The sequence below is a fragment of the Hyperolius riggenbachi genome, chromosome 6 (assembly GCF_040937935.1).
Source record: "Hyperolius riggenbachi isolate aHypRig1 chromosome 6, aHypRig1.pri, whole genome shotgun sequence".
NCBI classification, from domain to species: domain Eukaryota; kingdom Metazoa; phylum Chordata; class Amphibia; order Anura; family Hyperoliidae; genus Hyperolius; species Hyperolius riggenbachi.
The window spans coordinates 57,726,061-57,749,231 of NC_090651.1; the positions used below are offsets into that span (position 1 = coordinate 57,726,061).

Here is a 23,171-nt window from a genome sequence, read left to right on the forward strand (position 1 = left end):
GGGGGCCAATTAACTTATCCGTATGTTTTTGGAATGTGGGAGGAAACCGGAGTGCCCGGAGGAAACCCACGCAGACACGGAGAGAACATACAAACTCTTTGCAGATAGTGCCCTGGCTGGGATTCGAACCAGGGACCCAGCGCTGCAAGGCGAGAGAGCTAACCACTACGCCACCGTGCTGCCCACATATAATAACTTATAGTTTTGACATTCAATTGCTTAGGTTTTATTTTTATATTTTTTGTTTTACACATTCATGTATAGTAGTTTTTGTCTGTCGTCGCACAGCCATGTTAGCACCACATCTCGAAATGCTGCACACTGAGACAGATAAATACATTACTTAAAGGAGACCCGGACTCTTGCACAAGACACTATGGAAAAAAATAAAATAAACGTCTTTCTTCCACATTTAGTTGCTGAAGAAACTCACTTCTCTGTGTTTGTTTTGGCAGATTAATGCTGGGAATACACGGGTCAATTCTGGCACTCGATTCTGCGCCCGATCATTTTGCCTACTCGACTCTCTTATCTTCCGCTCGTTTTTCACGTCAATGACAAATCGAGCAGCAAAACGATCAAACGATACAAGCAGGCAATGGTATCTGATGGAAGAGGCACAACTGCCATATAGCTCGTATAAACTGTGTCTGCAGTCCAGACTGATCTGGAAGATCCAACCAAATATAAAAAATCCAATTACAGCTAATACCCTCAGAATCTGGAAGGAGGTGGTTAAGCTCTGTAGAGAAGATCTCCTAGCTACACCATTGACTACTCCTCTTGAAGCTTTCCACACTACCATCAGAAATATTATCTTAGATCATTGGATTGATTGTGGAATAACATCTGTGACAGATTTGTTGGAGAGTTCTGGCCTTAAATCTTTTGACTCATTAGTAACCACATATGATATTCCATCCACCGATAAGTGGATGTATGACAAAATTAGCAGATTTCTGGACAAGTATACATATAGCCCAATAGCATTATTGCCCAAAATTAAGAAGTTGGTGCAATCGGAGGGAGCAGGCCTGAAGGGCACATCCACTTTTTATAATATACTACTTGATTTGAAAGGGAAACATCCTCAATGGCAATTATCTAAATGGCAAAATTATCTACAATATGATGTTGATGAAGAGGAATGGGAGATGACTGTTCAGTCCTTCAGAAAGTCAACTCATTGTATTGGCCACCATGAAGGTTTATTTAAGTGCATTTGGCAGTGGTATATGACCCCAGAAAAAATATCACATTTTGATTCAAAATCTTCCCCACTTTGTTGGAGGGGATGCAACCTGACGGGTACTATAGAACATATATTATGGGAATGTCCCAAACTTAAAAACTTTGGGATGATGTTGGAGGTTTTCTGAGACAGCTACCAATGTCACTCCAGACGATACCACCTGGTATGGCACTCCTTCATTTGGGAACTAGGGACCTTCCCCCTCAAGAGAGACTGATTGCTGACCATATTTTTATTGTAGCCAAGAATCAACTGGCATTACAGTGGAAAACTTCCCATATACCGAAATTAGAAGAGATTCTTAGAAAAGTAGAATCCAACTTGTTGGCGGAAAAGGCTTGGTCCATCAGATGCGGGAACTTACAGTCTTTTATGAGAAAGGTTGATCTCTGGCCTACTGTGTACACGACATCGAGAGTTCTGGAATTCTGAGGTGTCTTCTCTCCTTTTCCTCATGGTCCTTATATTATCTTTATTCCCCATTATCACCTTTCATCACCTTTATTATTTTCATTACCTTATTACCTCTTCTACCCCTTGCATTGGAGACAACAGATACAAATTCAGGTTTGCTGGTAATCCCCCCCTGGAGAAAGGCCCCTTTCTGTGCACATGACCTATTGGACTTCACTGAAGGTAAAGTTGAATCTACACTATTGAACACCATTGGATAGTATGAGAAGCATAGTAGTTTAGTTATTAGTTTAGTTAGTATAATATCATTAATCTACATTCTGCTAATTTTTCAGACATCTACTCTAAAATTGTGCTTACTCCCTACCTGGAGCTAATTACTGCATCCTATTTCAGTTATTCTCAGTTAAGCGTTCAATCTAGAGACTGTGGGCTAAAATTTGCAGGCTCCACTCCCTGGAATCTCAGTAGGGGGTTAACTCCCCCATTTTCCAGGTTGAGAGGATCCTTATTTCTTATTAATCCATTCCCATAATCTCTCAATAATATCATAGAAAGGTACACTTTAAACTTCAAATATTCATTTCCAAGAAATTACTCCAGAAGTCGCAATTGTGTCAATATTATTTGACACAGATTTATTTTTAGTAAGTATAATTTTTATCAAGTTGAAGATGGTTTAAATATCCCATACACAACATTTTAATAATTTGTTATAATTTTATAATTTTCGTAGTTTTTTATACTTCAGTAAGATTTGTCATCATTTTTACTATTTTTATGTAAATACGGGTTCTTTTCCACATTTATAGATAGGTTACATGCCTGGGTGTGTTGAACGTGTTTATAGCGAGTTTTTCGCACCTATTGGCGTTTTTCGCGCGTTTTCTGCGCGGTTTTACGCGTTTTTGCGCATTTTCGCGCAACTTTGAGGTTTTCTGAATCCTAACGCAAAATTTCGCATGGTAGCATTATATTTACGCATCTTGATGCGGATTTTGCATCTTTATGCGGATTTTATGCGAATTTATGCGGATTTATAATCTTGCAGTATTATTGAATTTTTTTTTTTTTTTATTTCTTCTTTACTCTATAACATGATTATAAGATGCAAATTTATTTCACAGTTATATTTAACTTATAACAAGCTGGTTGTACAACTGAGCTATATTTTTCTAGTGAAATGTATATGCTTATGTGGAGAACTTCTTATATATTGTTTATTTGTTATTTGTTATATATATATATATTATATACTATGCCATTGGATACTTACATAACTTGTATGCTGAAAAATTTTTCAATAAAAATTATTGTGAAAAAAAAACAACAAAAAAACAAAAAAACGATCAAACGGTGATCGGACATGTTAGAAATTATCTAACCATCTAATCAGCTCAGAATCGACCAGTGTATTCCCAGCATTACATGTCTTAAGGTGGCCATATACTGGTCGATTTGCCAACAGATTCGACCAACAGATAGATCCCTCTCTGATCAGAGAGGGATCGTATGGCTGCCTTCACTGCAAACAGATTGTGAATCGATTTCAGCATGAAACCGATCACAATCTGTGGTGGTGCTGCCGCTGCTCCCCCCCCCCCCCTCCCCGCATACATTACCTGATCCGGCCGGCACGTGTTCCCGATGTCACCTTCTCCGCTGGGCTCCAGGTTCCGGCTGGGTTCACTTCTTTCTGTCCGGGGAAGTTTAAACAATAGAGGGCGCTCTACTGTTTAAACTTCCTGCTCGGACAGGAAGAAGTGAAGCCTGCTTGACTTGGAGCCCAGCACGGAGAAGGAGCAGCGGTGACAGTAGGGGTACGCGCCGGCCTGATCAGGTAATGTATTGCCGTTGTATTGCGTCGGTCGTTGGGTTTTTGAACGCCGCTATCGACGCACTCCCGACCTGCTGGCGATCGAGAAAAATCTTCCGCACGGACGGCTCGACGGGAACGATTGATTTCGGATGGAAATCGATCGTTCTGTCAGCGTTTGTACAACGATTTCGCAGCAGATTCGATCACAGTGATCGAATCTGCTGTATATTGGTGGGAAAATCGTTAGGTGTATGGGCCCCTTTAGTTCATATCAGCAACTGTGAATAAGACTGCACGAGAGCTCTGCTGAGGCAGCTCTCCATATAGTAAACTTGGCGGCTGATTGGCCAATTATTATCAAATTAGATTAAAAAAAACTATGCCAAGAGCATGCCTGATCGATGATGCAACCAAGTTAAACCCAAAATTGGTTGTATGTATCGATCGGGCATACTGCAAGATGTTGGGCCGTCGTGGTTGATCGGGTGTGTGGCGGAAACAACAAGCAATATTGGGACAAGTGGTTAAACCCCCGACATTATCATGCCTAACGTAAAATGTCCACCCCCCCCCCCCGATATGTCCACCACTGGCCCCTGGGCTGTAACGTGGGTGCGCATGTGTGACGTCACACATGTGATAACGTATATGCCGGCAACCATATTGGGCACATGCAGGCGGATTGCAGACAAAGCTCTGAGCCAGCAGCAGACAGACAGGTCGGGTAAACTATACTGCACGGGGGAAGGGGGCAACATTGCTGCGTCATAAGGCTGATTCGATTCCTGAGAGATTTCATGCTGAATCGGCCTGCAGTGTATGGGCAGTCAACAGATCTCTCTCTAAACAGATTCAATCAGAGAGAGATTTGTCTCTTGGTCGAATCTGCCCATCATCACTAGACGTTCCTAATTCATAATAGTACTAAAAATGTTTCTGTACCATGTTAGCCAAACAAATTATGTAGGTAGAAAAAAAACAAAGCCTTGTAAAAGTAATACCTTTTAATGGCTAATTGATAAAGTTAAACTATGCAGGCTTTCAGGGATCTAGTCCCCTTCTTCAGGCATATTTCCAGATGTTAGCTGAAGTAAATATGGAAATATGCCTGATCCCAGGAAAGCTTGCATAATTTAACTATCAATTAGCCTTTTACAAAACTGTTTTTTTTCTACCTACATATATTACAAGTCATGGAAATCCTAAAAAAAACAAAAAAACAAAAAACCTGTAGATTTTTTTTTCCCTCCAAGGCTATCATGCTGTGGCTAATCTTTTAGAGCAGAGAAGAGGTTATGAGTTTAGTTCCACTTTAAAATGAATGGAAGCCTAAAAGTCTCACCTCGTCCATTGAAATGAACTAACAGCCCCTGAGCCAGCAGCATTTGCCCGGTCCTTAAAGTGCAACCCCAACCACAATCTGTTGTCAGCGTTGATCGTTCTAGCTGGGGGAAGTCTTCCCTGTAGGTCAGCCATATCCGGGAGATGAAATCCTTTCGGAACTCCTCCGCTGTGCCAGAGCCATCTTCCTCCGCCGCAGTCCTGGTCCCGGAATCATCAAAGATGGTCTCGCCAGATTCTAGAACACAGAAAGCATTACGGGACGTGCAACTTGAGTTCTACTACAAAATAGATGAACATCCTGTTGATAGTTTTAGAAACCAGCCATCTTGCTGTCTTTTGAAAAGTGAACCCAACTCCAGTAAATAAATATTTTAAGGGCGGTTGCACACTATAGCAGTGCGTCCAGCATTAGCTGGATGATGGCACCACAACGGACTAGGCAAGTTGCCTCGCAAATCACAGCCGCGGTCTGACTGTGAAAAAAACAATTAACTTGGGACTTCCCGTCCACTTCTGGGAACCACAAGGTAACACACAGCAGCCTTTGCGTTACTCTGACGACGCCCGGAACACTTCCGTCAAATCGTGTCACACCGCAGGTACTGTTTCTAATCCCTTTAAGACCCCTTGAGGCCGCTCAGTCCCTCACCACCTCCCGGGATGCCACCTGTCACCAGCAATACTGCCTGAAAGCCTGGCAGAGTTGCACTTTGTAACGCATGCATGGTCCGGCGTGCTCCTTCGTTGCGCTTTCGCAGCTGGGAGCATTCTGCGCTTGGGCAGTACTACTGTGCGGCCGCAGAATGCTCCCAGGCACGGGAATGTGATGGGGGAGCATGCCTGGGCAGGCATGTGCAATGAAGCACGACTTAGCCAGGCTTTCAGGCAGTATTGTGGGTGACAGGAGCCACCCGGAGAGATGGTGTGAGGCTGCGCAACCACAGCTCGGCTCGGCTTAAGGAAGCCCCAGGTAAGTATAGAACCTGAGATGGCTTTCATCTCAGGTTCACGTTAAAGTGGATCCAAGATAAGCTTTTACTCATTGCATAATTGTGTTCCTTACATATAGTTTACAGGGCATTCCTCAAGCCAAATATCTTTTTTGTTTTAATATTCAAATTCCCTATAAACTAAACAAGCCCCGCCCACAGCTTTTTCAGAGTGCCTTGGCACTGTAGCAAGGGCTTATCGGAGCTCAGTCTGGGCAGGAAGAGGAGGAGGTTACTAGCCAGAGATTTCAGAGGCAGAGGGGAGGAGGGAGGAGAAGGGACTGAATTTGTCACAGGCTGAGGGCTGGAGATGCTAACAGCTTGCCTGTGAGTAATGTGACAAACAAAACATGGCTGCTGTCATAGTATCACAGGAATAAATAATCATAAACTGTTGAAGCGGTTTGCAGCTAAATTTGCTGTGTAAACTATATAAACTTTAGATAAGATATATAGACAGGTTACTTGTTATAGTTAGTTTTTAATCTTGGATCCGCTTTAAGTGAACAACTGGGGTTTCCATGATGCATCACTCCTAAATATGCAAATCATCTCTTTATGCCCCTGAAAGCCAGGTTCACATCCAGAACCGCTGGTGTATAGTGAGCCTATGGCTTATACATTTTACAAACCCCCACCAATCCATCATGCATACAGCCTTTTCCAGACTTTCTGGTCCTCATTAGTGCATATTGTGGATGTGGCTGTATGGGATAGCTTTTGGACCAATACAACAGAATACCCAAGCAGCTCAGGGTGACCCAGAACCACTAGGAATGTATAGGGGACTAAAAGAGACAGAGAAACCCTCCTAATATACAGATATACGATCTTTACCTTTACCAATACTGCTAGATAGTGTTGCTCTCTACAAGTAGCTACAAGTACATAGCTACTTGTAATAAAAATTTAAATTACGCAGCCCTTGGCCGAGGGGGGTAAACTTACCTATGCTGCTGCCTACAGACGATGCTTTCCACTTGCAGGCCATGTAACTTCACTACTTCCTCCTTCAAACCCAGCAAAAGGAAGTAGTGGAGTTACAAGGCCTGTGAGTGGAACTATTCCTATATATGCAGCGGAAGAGTTAAGTTAAACCCTCCTCCTCGGCCTCAAGCAGCGTGATCTAATTTAAATTTTTCGATTAAAAGTAGCTACATACTCATAGAGAGCAACTCTACTGCTAGATATGGGTAATATAATGCCATGCTTAACCACTTAAGTACCAGTGGTCACTTAAGTACCAGAGACCGCTGGTACCAGAAACGGTGGAACACCGATGAATCGCCACACATACTCGCCGCAATCGTCGTTACCGCTGCACGTGGGCCACCCACGTTGCCGTCTCTATGATGGCAGAGTTCCTGTGAGCCGGTCAGGAGCAGCTCTCATTGGCTCGTGACCTTGCCTATCAATGTAAGCCAATGGGAGTTGCTCACATTGTTAGAGTCAGGAGCCAATGAAATCGGCTTCTGACCCGTTCACAGGGCTCTGCCATTATAGAGACGGCAAAGCGAGTGAGCTGTGGCAGGGAGACAGCGGTGAGATCGTCGGGAGCGGCGAGAATGTGCGACGTCGGTGGATTGAAATCTATACGCCCTGGCAGCCAGGTAGCCATCAAAACAGGGCGTAGATTTCAATCATTAAGGCCCTAAAGTAGTTAACCATAGCCAAATTACCAAACTATGCCTAACCCTAATCATCCCCCCCGACCGACCTACCTAACCCTAACTAAATTACAACTACAAATAGCAAGCGCAGCCATAGACATTGCTGCAATTACCATGGGCACCCATGGCATCCAAATTAACTGCATCGGGTTTAGTAGGCCTTTAAGGAAAATATAGTAATACAGTATGCAAACTTTCACAGTTACCAGTAACCATTAGTATAGGAATGATAATCCAAGCTCGGAGGCTGCGCACAAATGTTCACAGTAATCAAGTCTCTATTAGGTGCAATCCTGTAAGGAAAAACAGTCAAAACGCTATTGATCCAATAGATAAACAATCCAGTGCTTTTTCCTAAGTTGCAGGCTGTTCGCCACTGATCACCTTCAGCGAGTAGTCACCACCACCACACCCCTCACAGTGGGCACTCACCGCTATTATATGACCCTCTATTAGGTGGGTCTTCAGCGCTTATGGGGTCATCAGGCCGCCCCCTGCCACTCAGGAACTTTATCCGCTCAATGAGACTTGCACAGGAACATATACACTTCTAAAAACATGAACAGAGCTCTCATAGCGTAATACTGTAAAAACAAGTTTATTCTAAAAGAAATGCGCACTTACAAACATGAGGCTTGGTGTTGGGCACAGAGTTTTAGTGGGCTCTACCCCAATCGTAGGCCGCCGGATCGGCTTGTTGCGCTGGCTGGGTCCGCTTCCAGTGGCTCTCCACCTCGCCCCTCTAATGTCTGTAAGCTTGCTAAAAAAGTGGTCGCATTAGCTTTGCTAAAAAAGTGGTCGCATTAGCTTTGCTAAAAAAGTGGTCGCAAGCTTACAGACATTAGAGGGGCGAGGTGGAGAGCCACTGGAAGCGGACCCAGCCAGCGCAACAAGCCGATCCGGCGGCCTACGATTGGGGTAGAGCCCACTAAAACTCTGTGCCCAACACCAAGCCTCATGTTTGTAAGTGCGCATTTCTTTTAGAATAAACTTGTTTTTACAGTATTACGCTATGAGAGCTCTGTTCATGTTTTTAGAAGTGTATATGTTCCTGTGCAAGTCTCATTGAGCGGATAAAGTTCCTGAGTGGCAGGGGGCGGCCTGATGACCCCATAAGCGCTGAAGACCCACCTAATAGAGGGTCATATAATAGCGGTGAGTGCCCACTGTGAGGGGTGTGGTGGTGGTGACTACTCGCTGAAGGTGATCAGTGGCGAGAACAGCCTGCAACTTAGGAAAAAGCACTGGATTGTTTATCTATTGGATCAATAGCGTTTTGACTGTTTTTCCTTACAGGATTGCACCTAATAGAGACTTGATTACTGTGAACATTTGTGCGCAGCCTCCGAGCTTGGATTGTGATTTACTTATATATTTAGGGCAGCGCACCACTGTTGTCACCCATCTTACTATCTATCAGCGCGGTTTTTTGTGTATTTGAGTATAGGAATGATGTTGGAAAGCGCAAGCAACCAGGAAATGAAATAAGACCTTCACACGTATTTAAAAAATGTGCAGCAAGAGAAACCCCTGGGGAAGGGGGAGTGCAGTGCTAGTGATCCACAGTCAATTCAAAGAAGACACAGGTATGCAGCCATCTGCCAACAAGACACTGCAAAACAGGTCAAACAAAAGGGGGAAAAAAAGCAGAGACCAGAGGTGCTCCCTGTGCCTAAAATTATGAAAAGCGAGAGTCACAATTATTTCAAATAACTCTCACTTCTTTCAGTGGCTCAAGCTGTAACACTACTGGATCAGCAAATGCGCTTGTGCCATTTTCACACTGATGACTGCAGGTCTGCTGAGCCTTACAGTCCCACCCCGAGTTCTGGAGCATACATGCAAAAATGGTGCCAGGAAATTTGGGCACAGGGTGAAGCCTAAAAACCGCTCTCCTTGCTCCTGCAATAGTCCTGAAAGCGTTTCTATTCCACCTCCTGCCGCCATGAACTCGGGGGGAAAGACGTAATTCCACTGCAAGATATTGCTGGCAGCCGAATTCTGCTGTTTTTAAAGTCATTTGGGCTCTGTCTTTAGATGGCGCCCAAATTACTGTCTGAGCACTACTATTCACATTATGGCCTATGGATGGCGGATGGTGTGCCCAAATTTCCCTGCGCAATTTTGCTCAGTTTCGGTTCTGGATGCCAGTCTATGAATACACACAGGGAGCACCTCTGGTTTTCTCTGTCCGCGCATACATTTCTGGAATACATTTCTGCCCAATTTACAAAGCTTGGAGTCATCATGCCATCTCTTGGACTCACCTTCCTGTTTGAAGTGGTAACATTTTCCAAGCAAGAAGACAGGTGAGTTACGCCTAAAAAATGTTCTTGTTCTAAGAACCCAGCCTATGCAAACAAAAACAAACCAAAAAAAAAAAAAATGTAAAGTGAACATGAATACATTTCCAAACCTACAGTAGATTCCTGCTCTGCAATCTAAGTGCAAGCTTAGGTGCCTGTGAGAAAGCAATTTTGCATACAGCATTCTGAGTTCCCCCGGAAACAATTAAAAAGCTGTCAAAAGAGGCGTTCTGGATTTTTAAGCTCTGTACTCCAGTTTGTCTAAGTACAAAATGGGACCGGTGTGTTTTGTACTGACTTTTTTGCTCTTCTGCGTTTAAAAGCATTCCATTTTCACTGTTGTGCATGCATTATAACTTTTTCTAAGATGCATTCAGTGTCTTAATTTCATATATTGTATCCGTGTGCTTGTCTCTAATGGCTGTAGGGTTTGTGATTAAAGGGCCCGTTTCCGCTAGATGCGAATTCATGCGCATTTTCCGCACACAGATTTGCACATCAATGCATCTCAATGGGTGTGTTTCCACGGTATCCAGAATTCGCATGCAGAAAAAAAAAATCTGGACAGCAGTGCTACAAACATTTTTTATGCCATATGGTGTTTTCGTGTGCGTTCTCACATTCATGTTTTTTGCCCACTTTTGTTAAAGTCAATACCGAAACCAGATTTTGCATCTGGAAAATAGCTTGCGAGTTTGCATGCTTCTAGTGGAAACATACCCTAAGTGTTGGTTTGAAACATGAGTGTAGGCTTTCCTTTGCTCTGCTCATTTGCAAACAAAGTTATTTTATTATCAACAAAAAGGGCAAGTTGATCATCTTTTCTTCTATGCATGATTAAAACCTTCATGTTTTGCATTATTTTTACTTGTGCACTCAGCAAAATAAAATGTTTCACTGGTGAGTGTATTGTTCTGAGCCTGTTCATATTTAAATATTTGCGTACAATGCTGATTCTACAAACAGTAACAGTGTGTGCAGCCCAAAAAAATAACATCTCCTTCCTTCAGCACAGGGAAAGTCTGGCAGCCACTAGTGATTATGTCATCATCCCTTCTTCAGTGCAGATTTCAGCCATTTAATAATACACACATAGGTAGTAATAATATCACACAATTCATCCTGATTTAAAACTTCTTGCTATGACACAATTTAAAGTCTAAATTTACAGCTACCCTGCAACACGTGCAGATTCTAAGGCAGCCTTTCTCAACCTTTCTATCATGGAGAAACCCTGCAAATAACTTTTGGATCTCAAGGAACCCCTGCAAACTATTTTTTGGTCCCGAGGAACCCCCGCATTTATTTTGCAGGAGGCATGGTCTTTAAAAAAGTGTGTGTGGCTGTTTATTTCACTACCTCCTATTACACTGCCACTCATTATACTGTCTCCTGATGTCCCAATTTAGTGCTTCTTGTTTCAGTACTACCTATTATAGTGTGCTCTATTATACTTCCCCCACGATGGGGGAAAATGCCAAGGAACCCCTGCAGAGTACTCAAGGAACCCTGGTTGAGAAAGCCTGTTCTAAGGTCATGTTAAAAAACAATGCAATACATCTTAAAGAGAACCCGAGGTGTGTTTAAAGAATGTTATCTGCATACAGAGGCTGGATCTGCCTATACAGCCCAGCCTCTGTTGCTATCCCAAACCTCACTAAGGTCCCCCTGCACTCTGCAATCCCTCATAAATCACAGCCATGCTGTGAGGCTGTGTTTACATCTGTAGTGTCAGTCTCAGCTGCTCCCCCGCCTCCTGCATAGCTCCGGTCCCTGCCCCCGTCCCTTCCCTCCAATCAGCAGGCAGGAAAGGGATGCAGGCGGGGACTGGAGTTCTGCAGGAGGCGGGGAGAGCAGCAGACTGACACTATAGAGATAAACACAGCCAGCTCTGACAAGCTGTTTTGTCAGCAGCGTGGCTGTGATTTATGAGGGATTGCAGAGTGCAGGGGGACCTTAGGGGGGTTTGGGATAGCAACAGAGGCTGGGCTGTATAGGCAGATCCAGCCTCTGTATGCAGATAATATTCTTCAAACCCACCTCGGGTTCTCTTTAAGGCAAACAATAAATCTGAATTTTTAAAAAATGCACGATCATGGAAATTGCAGTTCCCGTTTCCACAGATGCGATTAGGGTTTACCCCAAGCGCAAACATAGTCCCGTGTTGCACTTTTCCAACTTTTATTTGAATCAATGGGAGCAGAAGAAAATGGCGGTACCTACGAATTATCCCGTCTGGAAAGTTTGGCAGCTTTCTGTTAAAGTTTTGTTTGCTCCCCCAGGAACACCATTCCTGGGGGAGAAAATTTTTGGAAAGCTGAAAGTCCCAGCTTTCTGTTGCACCAGGTCCCGAGTCGGTATGATGTTCAGTTCCCAAGTTATGGTGTTTTGAAGGAGGGGTGTCCCCTGAACTTGGCTGCAGAAAGTGCAATTACAGAAGTACGGGACGAGCCAGACATGATGATAAGCAGCACACCCAGTAGGTAGCCTTCCTTCGCAGCATAAATCTGTGTCTTCAAAACTTATGTTAAAGGGAACCAGAGAGGAACGTTAAAAAAAAAAAAAAAATATAGAAAAAGCTTTTATACATACCTGGGGCTTCTTCCAGCCCCATAAGCCTGGATCGCTCCCACGCCGCCATCCTCCGCTTCCTGTATCGGCGGTACCGGGTCCCGTCACTTCCAGCGGATGCGGCCAATTGTCCGCATCACAGGAGCTCCCTCCATACCCGTACGCATGCGGCTGCGCAGTAGGCAGCCACACGCGTACGTATATGGAGGGAGCCCCGTGTGATGCGGACAATTGGCCGCGTCTGCCGGCCGACTGGCGGCAATGACGGAACCCAGTACTGGCGGATCCAGGCAGCAGAGGACGGCGGCGTGGGAGCGATCCGTGCGTATGGGGCTGGAGGAAGCCCCAGGTATGTTTAAAATCTTTCCCCCAACGTCTCTGGTTCCCTTTAAGTGCCCTGGGTCTCTCATTACAGATGAAGAAGCAATGTAGCTATGCACCCTCGTCTCCTCTCCGTCTTACTGGCATGGGCAGGAGACTCAATTCCACTGTGCTCTCTGCAGCAAAGTGCAAAGTAAAACCCGTCCCCCAACCCCCCTAACTTGGTATTGGGGCATCGCATTGACTCAGGAACCAGTGCAAAGGAAAGCCGGGACTTTCAGCTTTCCAAAAATGGTTAGATCTGGCTAGGTGGGGATCAAACAGAACTTTAACAAAAAGCTGCCAAACTTTCCAGATGGGATAATACGCAAGTACCAAAATGGCATAACAAACACAGCACTATGCGATTTCACTGTTTTTATGGGGGGGGGGAGGGGTGTTTGTAAAAAAATGTTTGAAAAGTAAAATCACAATCGCAATGTAAAAACAATCACAAGACTATCATGGCAAAACACCTGAAAAAACATGTACAGTTGTAACAGGGCGCTAAACTTTTACTGAGAATGTACGAGTCGATTGTACTCCATTTTAATTGGCTGATGAAGTGGGATGTGCCCACGAAACGCGTTGTATCTAACCGGAGTATGCAAATAAATAGTTTTTGCTGAAATAAGCAACATTTTTCTGTCACTATTTGGGGAGGTAAGTCCACCACTAACCCCCTATTGTTCTCTTTTAATGCTGACTGAACTTGAGAAAGGAGGTTAGTCCTCCGAAACGTTGTCTATGTCAGTGATCTGCAAATAAAGTTAAAGAGCATATAAGTGGATGGTGCCGGACTCAACTTTATTCCTGCTTATCATTGGAACTGCTGGCTGTCAGTTCCATCTCCAGGCACATCCCATATTATCTGCTGGTGAGCGGCTGTTTTCTACTTTTGAATTGTTCTCTTTTAAAACATTTTATGCTACATTTATACTTTTGGTGCCTCTGTACAACTGTACAATAAGTGTGTCCAATAAGGGGACTTGGTTCCTCTTTCCGATCTATAGAGAGCGACTTCTTAATCCTGAGTAGCGACAGGCCTAATACTCCCCACCTGCCTTCAAAGTGGTTGCCTGATATGGTAACCCAGCTTTGTGAAAATAACATTATACCGATAAATTACAGTGCATACTACACTATATTGGGCTCTTGGTGTTCCCCCTCCTTATACATGAAAAAACATGCGTTGGTGTAAATTTAAAAATCGTGACTATTTCAGTTTGTAATGGAAACTGTGCCTTAATTTCCTGGTTCTCCCTTTCCAGCAATCTTATTTCCTCGAAAATTAGATTATTCTTAACTCATCAGTTATGTTTTGCATACATGTGACAGTTTAATAGATCCAGTGAAACAATCACAACTGAAATGCATGAAGTCAATGCTGTGTAAAGCCTCAAACACAAGCTGGATAAATCTTGGCCAAGGATACTACGGTACTTGGCATTGTCTCTTCTCTGGTTTAGTAATCCAACATTACAGATCGCTAAAAGGAGTGATAAAGTAGTACATGGTCTTCCTTCCTCCCCTGTGTCGCAGGGCACCACTCACCTATGCACCACCGCCATTGTCTTTCCTACCCCAGTGTTCTCCCCAGGATCTCCACCCGGCTAGTTTTGGTGAGCACCCGGCTGGCATCGTCCCGCCTCCTCCTATGCTGTAAGCAGAGTTGCGCACAGAAGCACTGGCCCTGCATTCTCTCATATTGCCCCACCCAGCTACTATTTCATGCCACCCGGCTGGAAAAAAATTCTGGGGAGAACACCGCTACCCTCTCCAATGAGCAGTGCACACTGCTCCCCTATAGCCTAACAGTGTGTCTGTACTGCTCATTGCCTGAACTGTTGCCTTAACGATTGACCATCAACAAAATCTGCAACAAGCATGGAGTCAGTGAAGTCAGACCAAAGTCACAGCACCTGATCTGCATGCTGCCGTTCAAGGCTCGTACATACGTGCAACTATTCCGCCCAGCTATCGTTAATACTTGGTCTGTTGGGACGATAGTTGGGTGTGTGTACACGTGGCAAACGACTAGACGAGCAACTGACAGCAGGCGGTTTGCCTGATCCAACCGGCAGATAAACTCACACGACTGTTGGGCCGATACTGTGCAGTTGGCCACATGTGTACAAGGCATTTGAATGACTTGTACTTGTTTTGAATATGACAATATCGTGCAATCCGTTGTTCCGCTTGCGTGCACATTATGCAAATGAGTTGGTTGTTCAGTTGATTGGCTCATGGAAAATGCAAGTCCTTCAATTGCTTGGTCGTTTGGTCATGTCGTGGAGTTGGTTGCTTTGTTGGACGTGTGTACAAGCCTTAGGCCTCTTTCACAGTGGGACGTTAAAGTTGCACGTTATTAAAAATTATAACGCAGACTAACGCACAGCAATACAAAGTCTGTACGACATTCACAGTGCATACGCTGCGTTGTGTGTAACGTGTAGCAATATTTAGATAGTGCTGCATGCTGTGCGTTTAGCAATACATTTGCTGCGTTATGTGTGTTGCACATGCTCAGTAATTTTTTTTTTTTTAATGTAACACATGCGCCGTTTTCGTTCCATCAGTATGCCACGAAAACGGCGCACCAAGAGACACAACGCAGTGCAAAAGAACGTCCAATTTCATAACCTACATGCGCTGCGTTAGGGGCACGTTGTGCGACTTTATCGTTGCATCAAAACGCAACGGCCCACTGTGCAAGAGGCCTTAAAAGACAAAGCATCAGAAGTCAGGCAATAGGTATGGTTTATAAGAGGGTGAAGATGGCAGCCTCTGTCTTCCTCTCACTTCAGGTTCCCTCTATCCCTCTCTCTGACAGAAGTAGCAAGTGGTTGTCTAGATGAAAACACACACACACACACACACACACACACACACCACACCACACACCACACCACACACCACACCACACACACACCACACACACACCACACACACACACCACACACACACCACACCGGGATACTAAACCACAAGCAGAATCCGGAGCAGTGCTTTTCAGCGCTGCTAGATTTGGGCGCAGCCAGCGCCGCCATAGACTGTAATGGGAATCAGTCTATAGCGGCGCTCAGTGAGGAAGGTCGGCTCCGTCAGAAGACAGAGCCGAAGTTGCTTAAAAAACACAATAATTCGGCCTCCAGCAATCGCTGGAAGCCGAATTATTTCATTCCCCCACTATCCATGTCGGCCTCGAGGGGGAATAGTAATTAAAACGCCCCGGACTTGTGCAGAAGCAGGACCAGCCATTTAACAGCTGGATCCTGCGCCCAAGTCTACCAGCGCCGTATTCAAATGTACGCAGCAGAATCTACTCACTGTATTTCACATTATGCCAGGCAGATAAAAGCTTTGATTTCAGTTTATCTCCGTCATCTGTGCCGCTGGCTTCCATATTCGCCGCTTGAAAATAAACCCATGCCTTGCTGAGTCTGGAGAGGCAAATACCTAAAAGTATAAAATTCAATAAAGTATGTGAAACTTCACTCTAAGCACCAGACCAAATGTAACATCTCTCATAGTGATAGCCCCACACAAATAATCATTTAAATTAACACAAAGTGAAGCTATCACAGGAGGTACCTTCTGTTTTAAGGCGGCAAAATTCTGCTTTACACAGCATTTTTTTAAAAAAAAGGAGGGCTTTTTGGTCCTTTTTAGCCCCTTACACAATCCTAGGAGTTCTGGTTCACCATGAGCTTGCTGAAAAAACTGAAAGGTCTTTTACAATGCACGGCTATGGAAAGTAAAATGCATACATTTTTCAGCACGGTGTAAAAGAGTCCTTAGGGCCCTTTTACACTTATTGCGTTGGTATGTGTTAGTACACGTTTTTTCCAGTGCAGTGCATTGTGAAAAAGCTTTCAGTTAAAACGCGTATAGTGGGAACTGTGCCATAGGAAAACATGGGCATTACTTTGAAAATCAGTTTTCTTTCAGTTTTAACTGAGAGCAACTGATTCAAGTGAACTTCCCACCTCCACCCATTAGGGCAGCCCCCTCCTTCAACATCTTCAAGAAGATCCTCAAAACTCACCTTTTCACTCTGGCCTACCACCCCTCACAAGTGCTCAAAACCCACAGCTGAACTCTGGTCCCCTACCTTTCGTGTCCTTACCTCTCCCTCTAGATTGTAAGCCTTTGGGCAGTGTCCTCCTCCTTTTGTGTCCTACCTGGCTCTTCTACTGACCACATATGCTATTGCTCCGTTTTTATTGCCTGATGAAGCGGGGTCAAACCTGCGAAACGCATTGCATATTTGGAGTTCATAAATAAAATATATTGACTGTCTTTACTACAGTCGTTGTGTGTCTACTTGGAGAAGGTAAGTCCACCACTACCTCCTCTATTTACCAAGAATTTGTTTTTTTAAGCTCATTTACCTTTCTTTTATCCTTTTGGCACCTCTGTTCTGATGCATAATATTGAGAGAGCGACTTGTTATTCCTGAGTGGGGCCAGGAAAATCTCCCCACCTGCTTTTACAGTGGTTGCCTAAAGCTGGCCACTAACGGTCCAATTTCTAGTGAAAAATCGTTCGAGCGATCAGAAATTCTGATCGGACGAAAAATCGTTCACTACACCAAAACTAACCAATCATTGCTTCCTATCTATCACGACCATCAAGAAAATCCAAATTTTCGTTCGACGAAAATTCATTCGAGTGACATTTTTTTTACTCGTTCGTAATCGATTGTGTCCACCAATGGAGATTATTTACAACCAATCCGATCAGAATTTCTCATCGCTCAAACGATTTTTCGCTAGAAATTGGACCGTTAGTGGCCAGCTTAATGGTAACCCTGGTTTGTGAGTATTAATATTTACTCTATCTAGTAACCATTGACCAGTACATATTACACTATTGGGGCTCTTGGTGTTCCTTGTGTTTTGCATGGAGTTTTAGTAAAAAGCAAAACAAAACAAACAAAAAAAAAACGGCACATCAGAGTGGCGAAAATACCAGGTAGAGTATTTATTTTGTAAAATCTATCGGGGGATATGTTTATTTTGTGACAAGCGTTCATCTCTGGTTTCCTTTAAGTGTAAAAGGGCCCTTAGTGTGGGTGACTGTTGATTGTGGACAGCACAGATGCGAGCAGTGACTTACAATCTAATCCCTACCAGTTGGCTGATGGTGTAATGGTTAAGGGCTCTGCCTCTGACACAGGAGACCAGGGTTCGAATCTCGGCTCTGCCTGTTCAGTAAGCCAGCACCAATTCAGTAGGAGACCTTTGGCAAGTCTCCTTTATGGCCCATACTCACGAGTGACATTTGTCGCCGCAACACGCGGCGCGCGCGTGTTGCGGCGACAGGTCGCCCGTGAGTATGGGCTGCCGCACGCGCGCGCACCCCGAACTGTCGCCCGTCGCTCATGTCGCCAGGCGATTGAAACTTTCAATCGCATGGCGACAGTCGCCGCTGCCCCCCCGCCGCAACTGTCGCTAGTCCGCGTGAGTACGCGGACTAGCGACAGCAACCTCCATGTAGGTACATGGAGCTTCCGGCGGGGGGAGGAGGAACGTCAGCGACAGCTTCCGCCTTGCCGCTGGTCCCTCTTCCGCATGTGTACGCGGAGGGACCTGGCGAGAAGTTGTCGCCGGCCTGTCGCCCACACGCTCACGTGTGCTGGCGACAGGCCACATTTCTCGCCCGTGAGTATGGGCCTTTACACTGCTACTGCCAATAGAGCGCGCCCTAGTGGCTGCTGCTCTGGCGCTTTGAGTCCGCAAGGAGAAAAGCGCAATATAAATGTTATTTGTCTTGTCTTGTCTAGTCTAGTGTGGGTGACTGCTTAGTGTGGACAGCACAGAAGCAAGCAGTGGCTTAGTGTGGGTGACTGCTTAGTGTGGACAGCACAGATGCGAGCAGTGGCTTAGTGTGGGTGACTGCTTAGTGTGGACAGCACAGATGCGAGCAGTGGCTTAGTGTGGGTGACTGCTTAGTGTGGACAGCACAGAAGCAAGCAGTGGCTTAGTGTGGGTGACTGCTTAGTGTGGACAGCACAGATGTGAGCAGTGGCTTAGTGTGGGTGACTGCTTAGTGTGGACAGCACAGATGCGAGCAGTGGCTTAGTGTGGGTGACTGCTTAGTGTGGACAGCACAGATGCGAGCAGTGGCTTAGTGTGGGTGACTGCTTAGTGTGGACAGCACAGATGCGAGCAGTGGCTTAGTGTGGGTGACTGTTGATTGTGGACAGCACAGAAGCAAGCAGTGGCTTAGTGTGGGTGACTGCTTAGTGTGGACAGCACAGAAGCAAGCAGTGGCTTAGTGTGGGTGACTGCTTAGTGTGGACAGCACAGATGCGAGCAGTGGCTTAGTGTGGGTGACTGTTGATTGTGGACAGCACAGAAGCAAGCAGTGGCTTAGTGTGGGTGACTGCTTAGTGTGGACAGCACAGAAGCAAGCAGTGGCTTAGTGTGGGTGACTGCTTAGTGTGGACAGCACAGATGCGAGCAGTGGCTTAGTGTGGGTGACTGTTGATTGTGGACAGCACAGAAGCAAGCAGTGGCTTAGTGTGGGTGACTGCTTAGTGTGGACAGCACAGATGCGAGCAGTGGCTTAGTGTGGGTGACTGCTTAGTGTGGACAGCACAGAAGCAAGCAGTGGCTTAGTGTGGGTGACTGCTTAGTGTGGACAGCACAGATGTGAGCAGTGGCTTAGTGTGGGTGACTGCTTAGTGTGGACAGCACAGATGCGAGCAGTGGCTTAGTGTGGGTGACTGCTTAGTGTGGACAGCACAGAAGCAAGCAGTGGCTTAGTGTGGGTGACTGCTTAGTGTGGACAGCACAGATGCGAGCAGTGGCTTAGTGTGGGTGACTGCTTAGTGTGGACAGCACAGAAGCAAGCAGTGGCTTAGTGTGGGTGACTGCTTAGTGTGGACAGCACAGATGCGAGCAGTGGCTTAGTGTGGGTGACTGCTTAGTGTGGACAGCACAGAAGCAAGCAGTGGCTTAGTGTGGACAGCACAGATGCGAGCAGTGACTTAGTGTGGGTGACTGCTTAGTGTGGACAGCACAGATGCGAGCAGTGACTTAGTGTGGGTGACTGCTTAGTGTGGACAGCACAGATGCGAGCAGTGACTTAGTGTGGGTGACTGCTTAGTGTGGACAGCACAGATGCGAGCAGTGGCTTAGTGTGGGCGGTTGCTAGGTGCAGCACTTGTGGTGTGCAGCTGCGTCTGTGCATACTGAAGTATGTATGGATACACCTGTGGTTGGTGGCTTAGTGTGGACAGCACAGTTGTGGCTTAATGTGGGCGATGACGTAGTGCAGAGCGAGATTCTTTTGAGAATTGGGGGTTTCCTGATTAAAGAATAGGTGAAAAGAACAAGAAAAGATCATTCCTTTTCAAAATTAAACCCTGGTACACACTTTCAATTACGGTGGCTTAGTGGTTAGCGCTCTCGCCTTGCAGCGCTGGGTCCCCGGTTTGAATCCCAGCTAGGGCACTATCTGCAAGGAGTTTGTATGTTTCCTCCAGGCACCCCGGTTTCCTCCTACATCCCAAAAGTGTACAGATAAGTGAATTGGTTTCCCCTAAAAATGGCTCTAGACTATGATGCATACACTACACGACACGACACGATACATACATAGACATATGACTATGGTAGGGATTAGATTGTGAGCAGGTTGTGTAGGTAAACCTTACTACTACGTGGAGGTGGTAAAATGAATCAGTGACTGGCCAGTAATAATTGAAAGCCTAAAGCCTGGTACACACATCCATGTAATATGAGAGCTTATCTGCACAGCCCACTTATAGTATTCAAAATCTGCTGATCCTCACGCTATATGGAGGTGGTAAAATAGGTCATTCATAATTGGATGCAACTACGACTAAGGGCAGACTATAAGCCCGATACGCGTCAGTTGATTCTGTGGATGTATCTGTCTTTTTATGTGGAGTTTTACAATAAAGGATGCCGGCTTTTCTCTTCCCACTGTGGTCTGTGGATCCCGTGTGTTGTCCTAATTGGATGTGTAGTATGTGTGCACTTGGTAAGACAAGACAAATAACATTTATATCGCGCTTTTCTCCTGGCAGACTCAAAGCGCAAGAGCTGCAGCCACTAGGGCGCGCTCTATAGGCAGTAGTAGTGTTAGGGAAACTTGCCTAAGGTCTCCTACTGAATAGGTGCTGGCATGCTGAACAGGCAAAGCAGAGATTCGAACCCTGGTCTCCTGTGTCAGAGGCAGAGCCCTTAACCATTACACCATCCAGCCACTGTCCTAGCGGCCAGTCATGGGAGCAGCTGACAGGCGGCATAATCATCGCCTTCAACCTCCCATGTGAAAGATCAACATCATTGCTTTAAAGAGAACCCAAGGTGAGACTTTTATGGAGGCTGCCATATTTATTTCCTTTTTCAGCAATACCAGTTGCCTGCCTCTCCTGCTGATCCTCTATCTCCAATACATTTAGCCATAGACCCTGAACAAGCATACAGCAGATCAAGTTTTTCTGACAATATTGTCAGAACGATAAAGATTAGCTGCATGCGTGTTTCTGGTGTGATTCAGGCACTACTGCAGCCTAGCAGGAACTAGATTGTGAGCCCTTCTGAGGCGAACACTAGGAATCCAGCGCAGGAGACTTGGGCGCAGCTGGCTCCACCATTGACCATAACAGGAATTGCAGCTATAGCAGCGCACAGGGAGTAACTTCGGCGCCGTCAGAAGACGGAGCTGAGGTAAATTTTGAAACACTGTAATTTGGCCGCCAGCAATAGCTGGAAGCCGAATTACATCATTCCCCACCATCCACATCGGCCTGGAGGGGGAATAGTAATTAACGCCTCCGGGACTTGTGCAGCAGCAGATTCAGCCATATACCGGCTGTATCCTGCGCCCAAGTCTACCGGCGCCGATTTCATACTGTAGGTACGCATATGAGGGACAGTATACTCTGTACAGCGATGCGTAATATGTTGGCGCTATATAAATATTTTAATAAATAAATAGATCAGCAGGGATGCCAGGCAACTGGTTTTGTTTAAAGGATACCTGAGGTGGCATAATGAGATAGATGTGTGTATGTACAGTGCCTAGCACACGAATAACTAGGCTGTGTTCCTTTTTTTCTTTCTCTGCCTGAGAGAGTTAAATATCAGGTATGAAAGTGGCTGACTCAAACCTGACTCCGACAGGAAGTGACTACAGTGTGACCCTCACTGATAAGAAATTCCCCCTTTTACCTCTTTCTTGCTCTCAGAAGCCATTTTCTGCTAAGAAAGTGTTTTATAGTAGGAATTTCTTATCAGTGAGGGTCACACTGTAGTCACTTCCTGTCTGAGTCAGGACTGAGTCAGCCACTTACATACCTGATATTTAACTCTTTCAGGCAGAGAACGAAAAAAAGGAACACAGCCTAGTTATTTGTGTGCTAGGCACTGTACATACACGTGTCTATCTCATCATGTCACATGTCACCTCGGCTATCCTTTAAAAGGAAACAAATATGGCAGCCTCCATATCACTCTCACCTTGGGTTCCCTTTAATAATTTGCCTTGTTCAGTTGGATTAATTGAGAAGTAAACATTCTGTCATATATTAATAGGTGGAAGGAGAAGTCCGCTCAACTGTGCAGAAGCATCTCGGGTGCAGCAGTCAGCAAGGTCAGGCATAGGGTTACACACAGTGTTCGTACAGCTTATTAGAATAGTAGTAGATCACTACCAGAGTGAAACTTTGGCTGTTAAGGAAATGAGAGTCGTGTGACCACAATATGCTCTGACAACATGACTGTCAGCTGAGCTGCTTTGCTGTAATTATTCTGCTTTTCCTAACTGAGAAATAACTATACTGTATTACACTATGATCTAATAATAAGAGGTACAGAGTACCGTTCAGTACGTTTTCTGCAGCACAGCAACCTACATGTAAACAGATGTAATGTTAGAAATAGCTTGTGCTTCCACTTTTTAATGTATCTATTTTCTGCTGTGTTGCAATAAACGCAACGCAAAGTCCAAACCTGCTTGCTGCATTTTTCTGGATCTGTTCTGCTGTCTTCTTCTGTCACCTTTTGTAGTGGTCGCTGCCCAGCTCAGGTCACCATCGCCAACAAGCGCCGCAATACGAATAGATTAATAGGCTTTTGCCGGGGTCTCCGACGTCATGCGCAGTCACGATCCTCCCCATAGAGACGACCGGAGCTGTGTGGGGAGGCAGCGCTGATTGCTGGAACCAGGCTAGGTAATGTATAAGCGGCTGGATCGGGGGAGGGGGGGTTACGGTGCTGGCCACCTATACTAGCTAGCTAGCCTAGTGCTGGCTAAACCTTTTGCAGCCATTAAATCTATTACATTCACCCTGGGGGACTCCTGAGGCTAGCGAGCGGTATGCCCAACACAGTGTCAGGCATACCGCTCAGGAGGTTTAAGTATTAGGGTCAGAGGATCAGCAGGACAGCCAGGCAACTGGTATTG

The 23,171-nt window shown here is 45.3% G+C and overlaps 1 protein-coding gene across 2 annotated transcripts in view; it reads right to left on the reverse strand.

The window, feature by feature from the left end:
- ATG4C (autophagy related 4C cysteine peptidase) overlaps nt 1-23,171 on the reverse strand; it is a 72,414-nt gene that overhangs the window by 41,784 nt on the left and 7,459 nt on the right. For both annotated transcript variants that reach the window (XM_068239334.1, XM_068239335.1), the window contains exons 2-4: nt 16,056-16,184; nt 9,756-9,839; nt 4,828-5,064 (exon numbers count right to left, since the gene is read on the reverse strand). In XM_068239334.1, coding sequence (XP_068095435.1) covers nt 4,828-5,064; nt 9,756-9,839; nt 16,056-16,131 — 397 coding nt within the window. In that variant the 5' untranslated portion in view covers nt 16,132-16,184. The remainder of the gene's footprint in view (nt 1-4,827; nt 5,065-9,755; nt 9,840-16,055; nt 16,185-23,171) is intronic.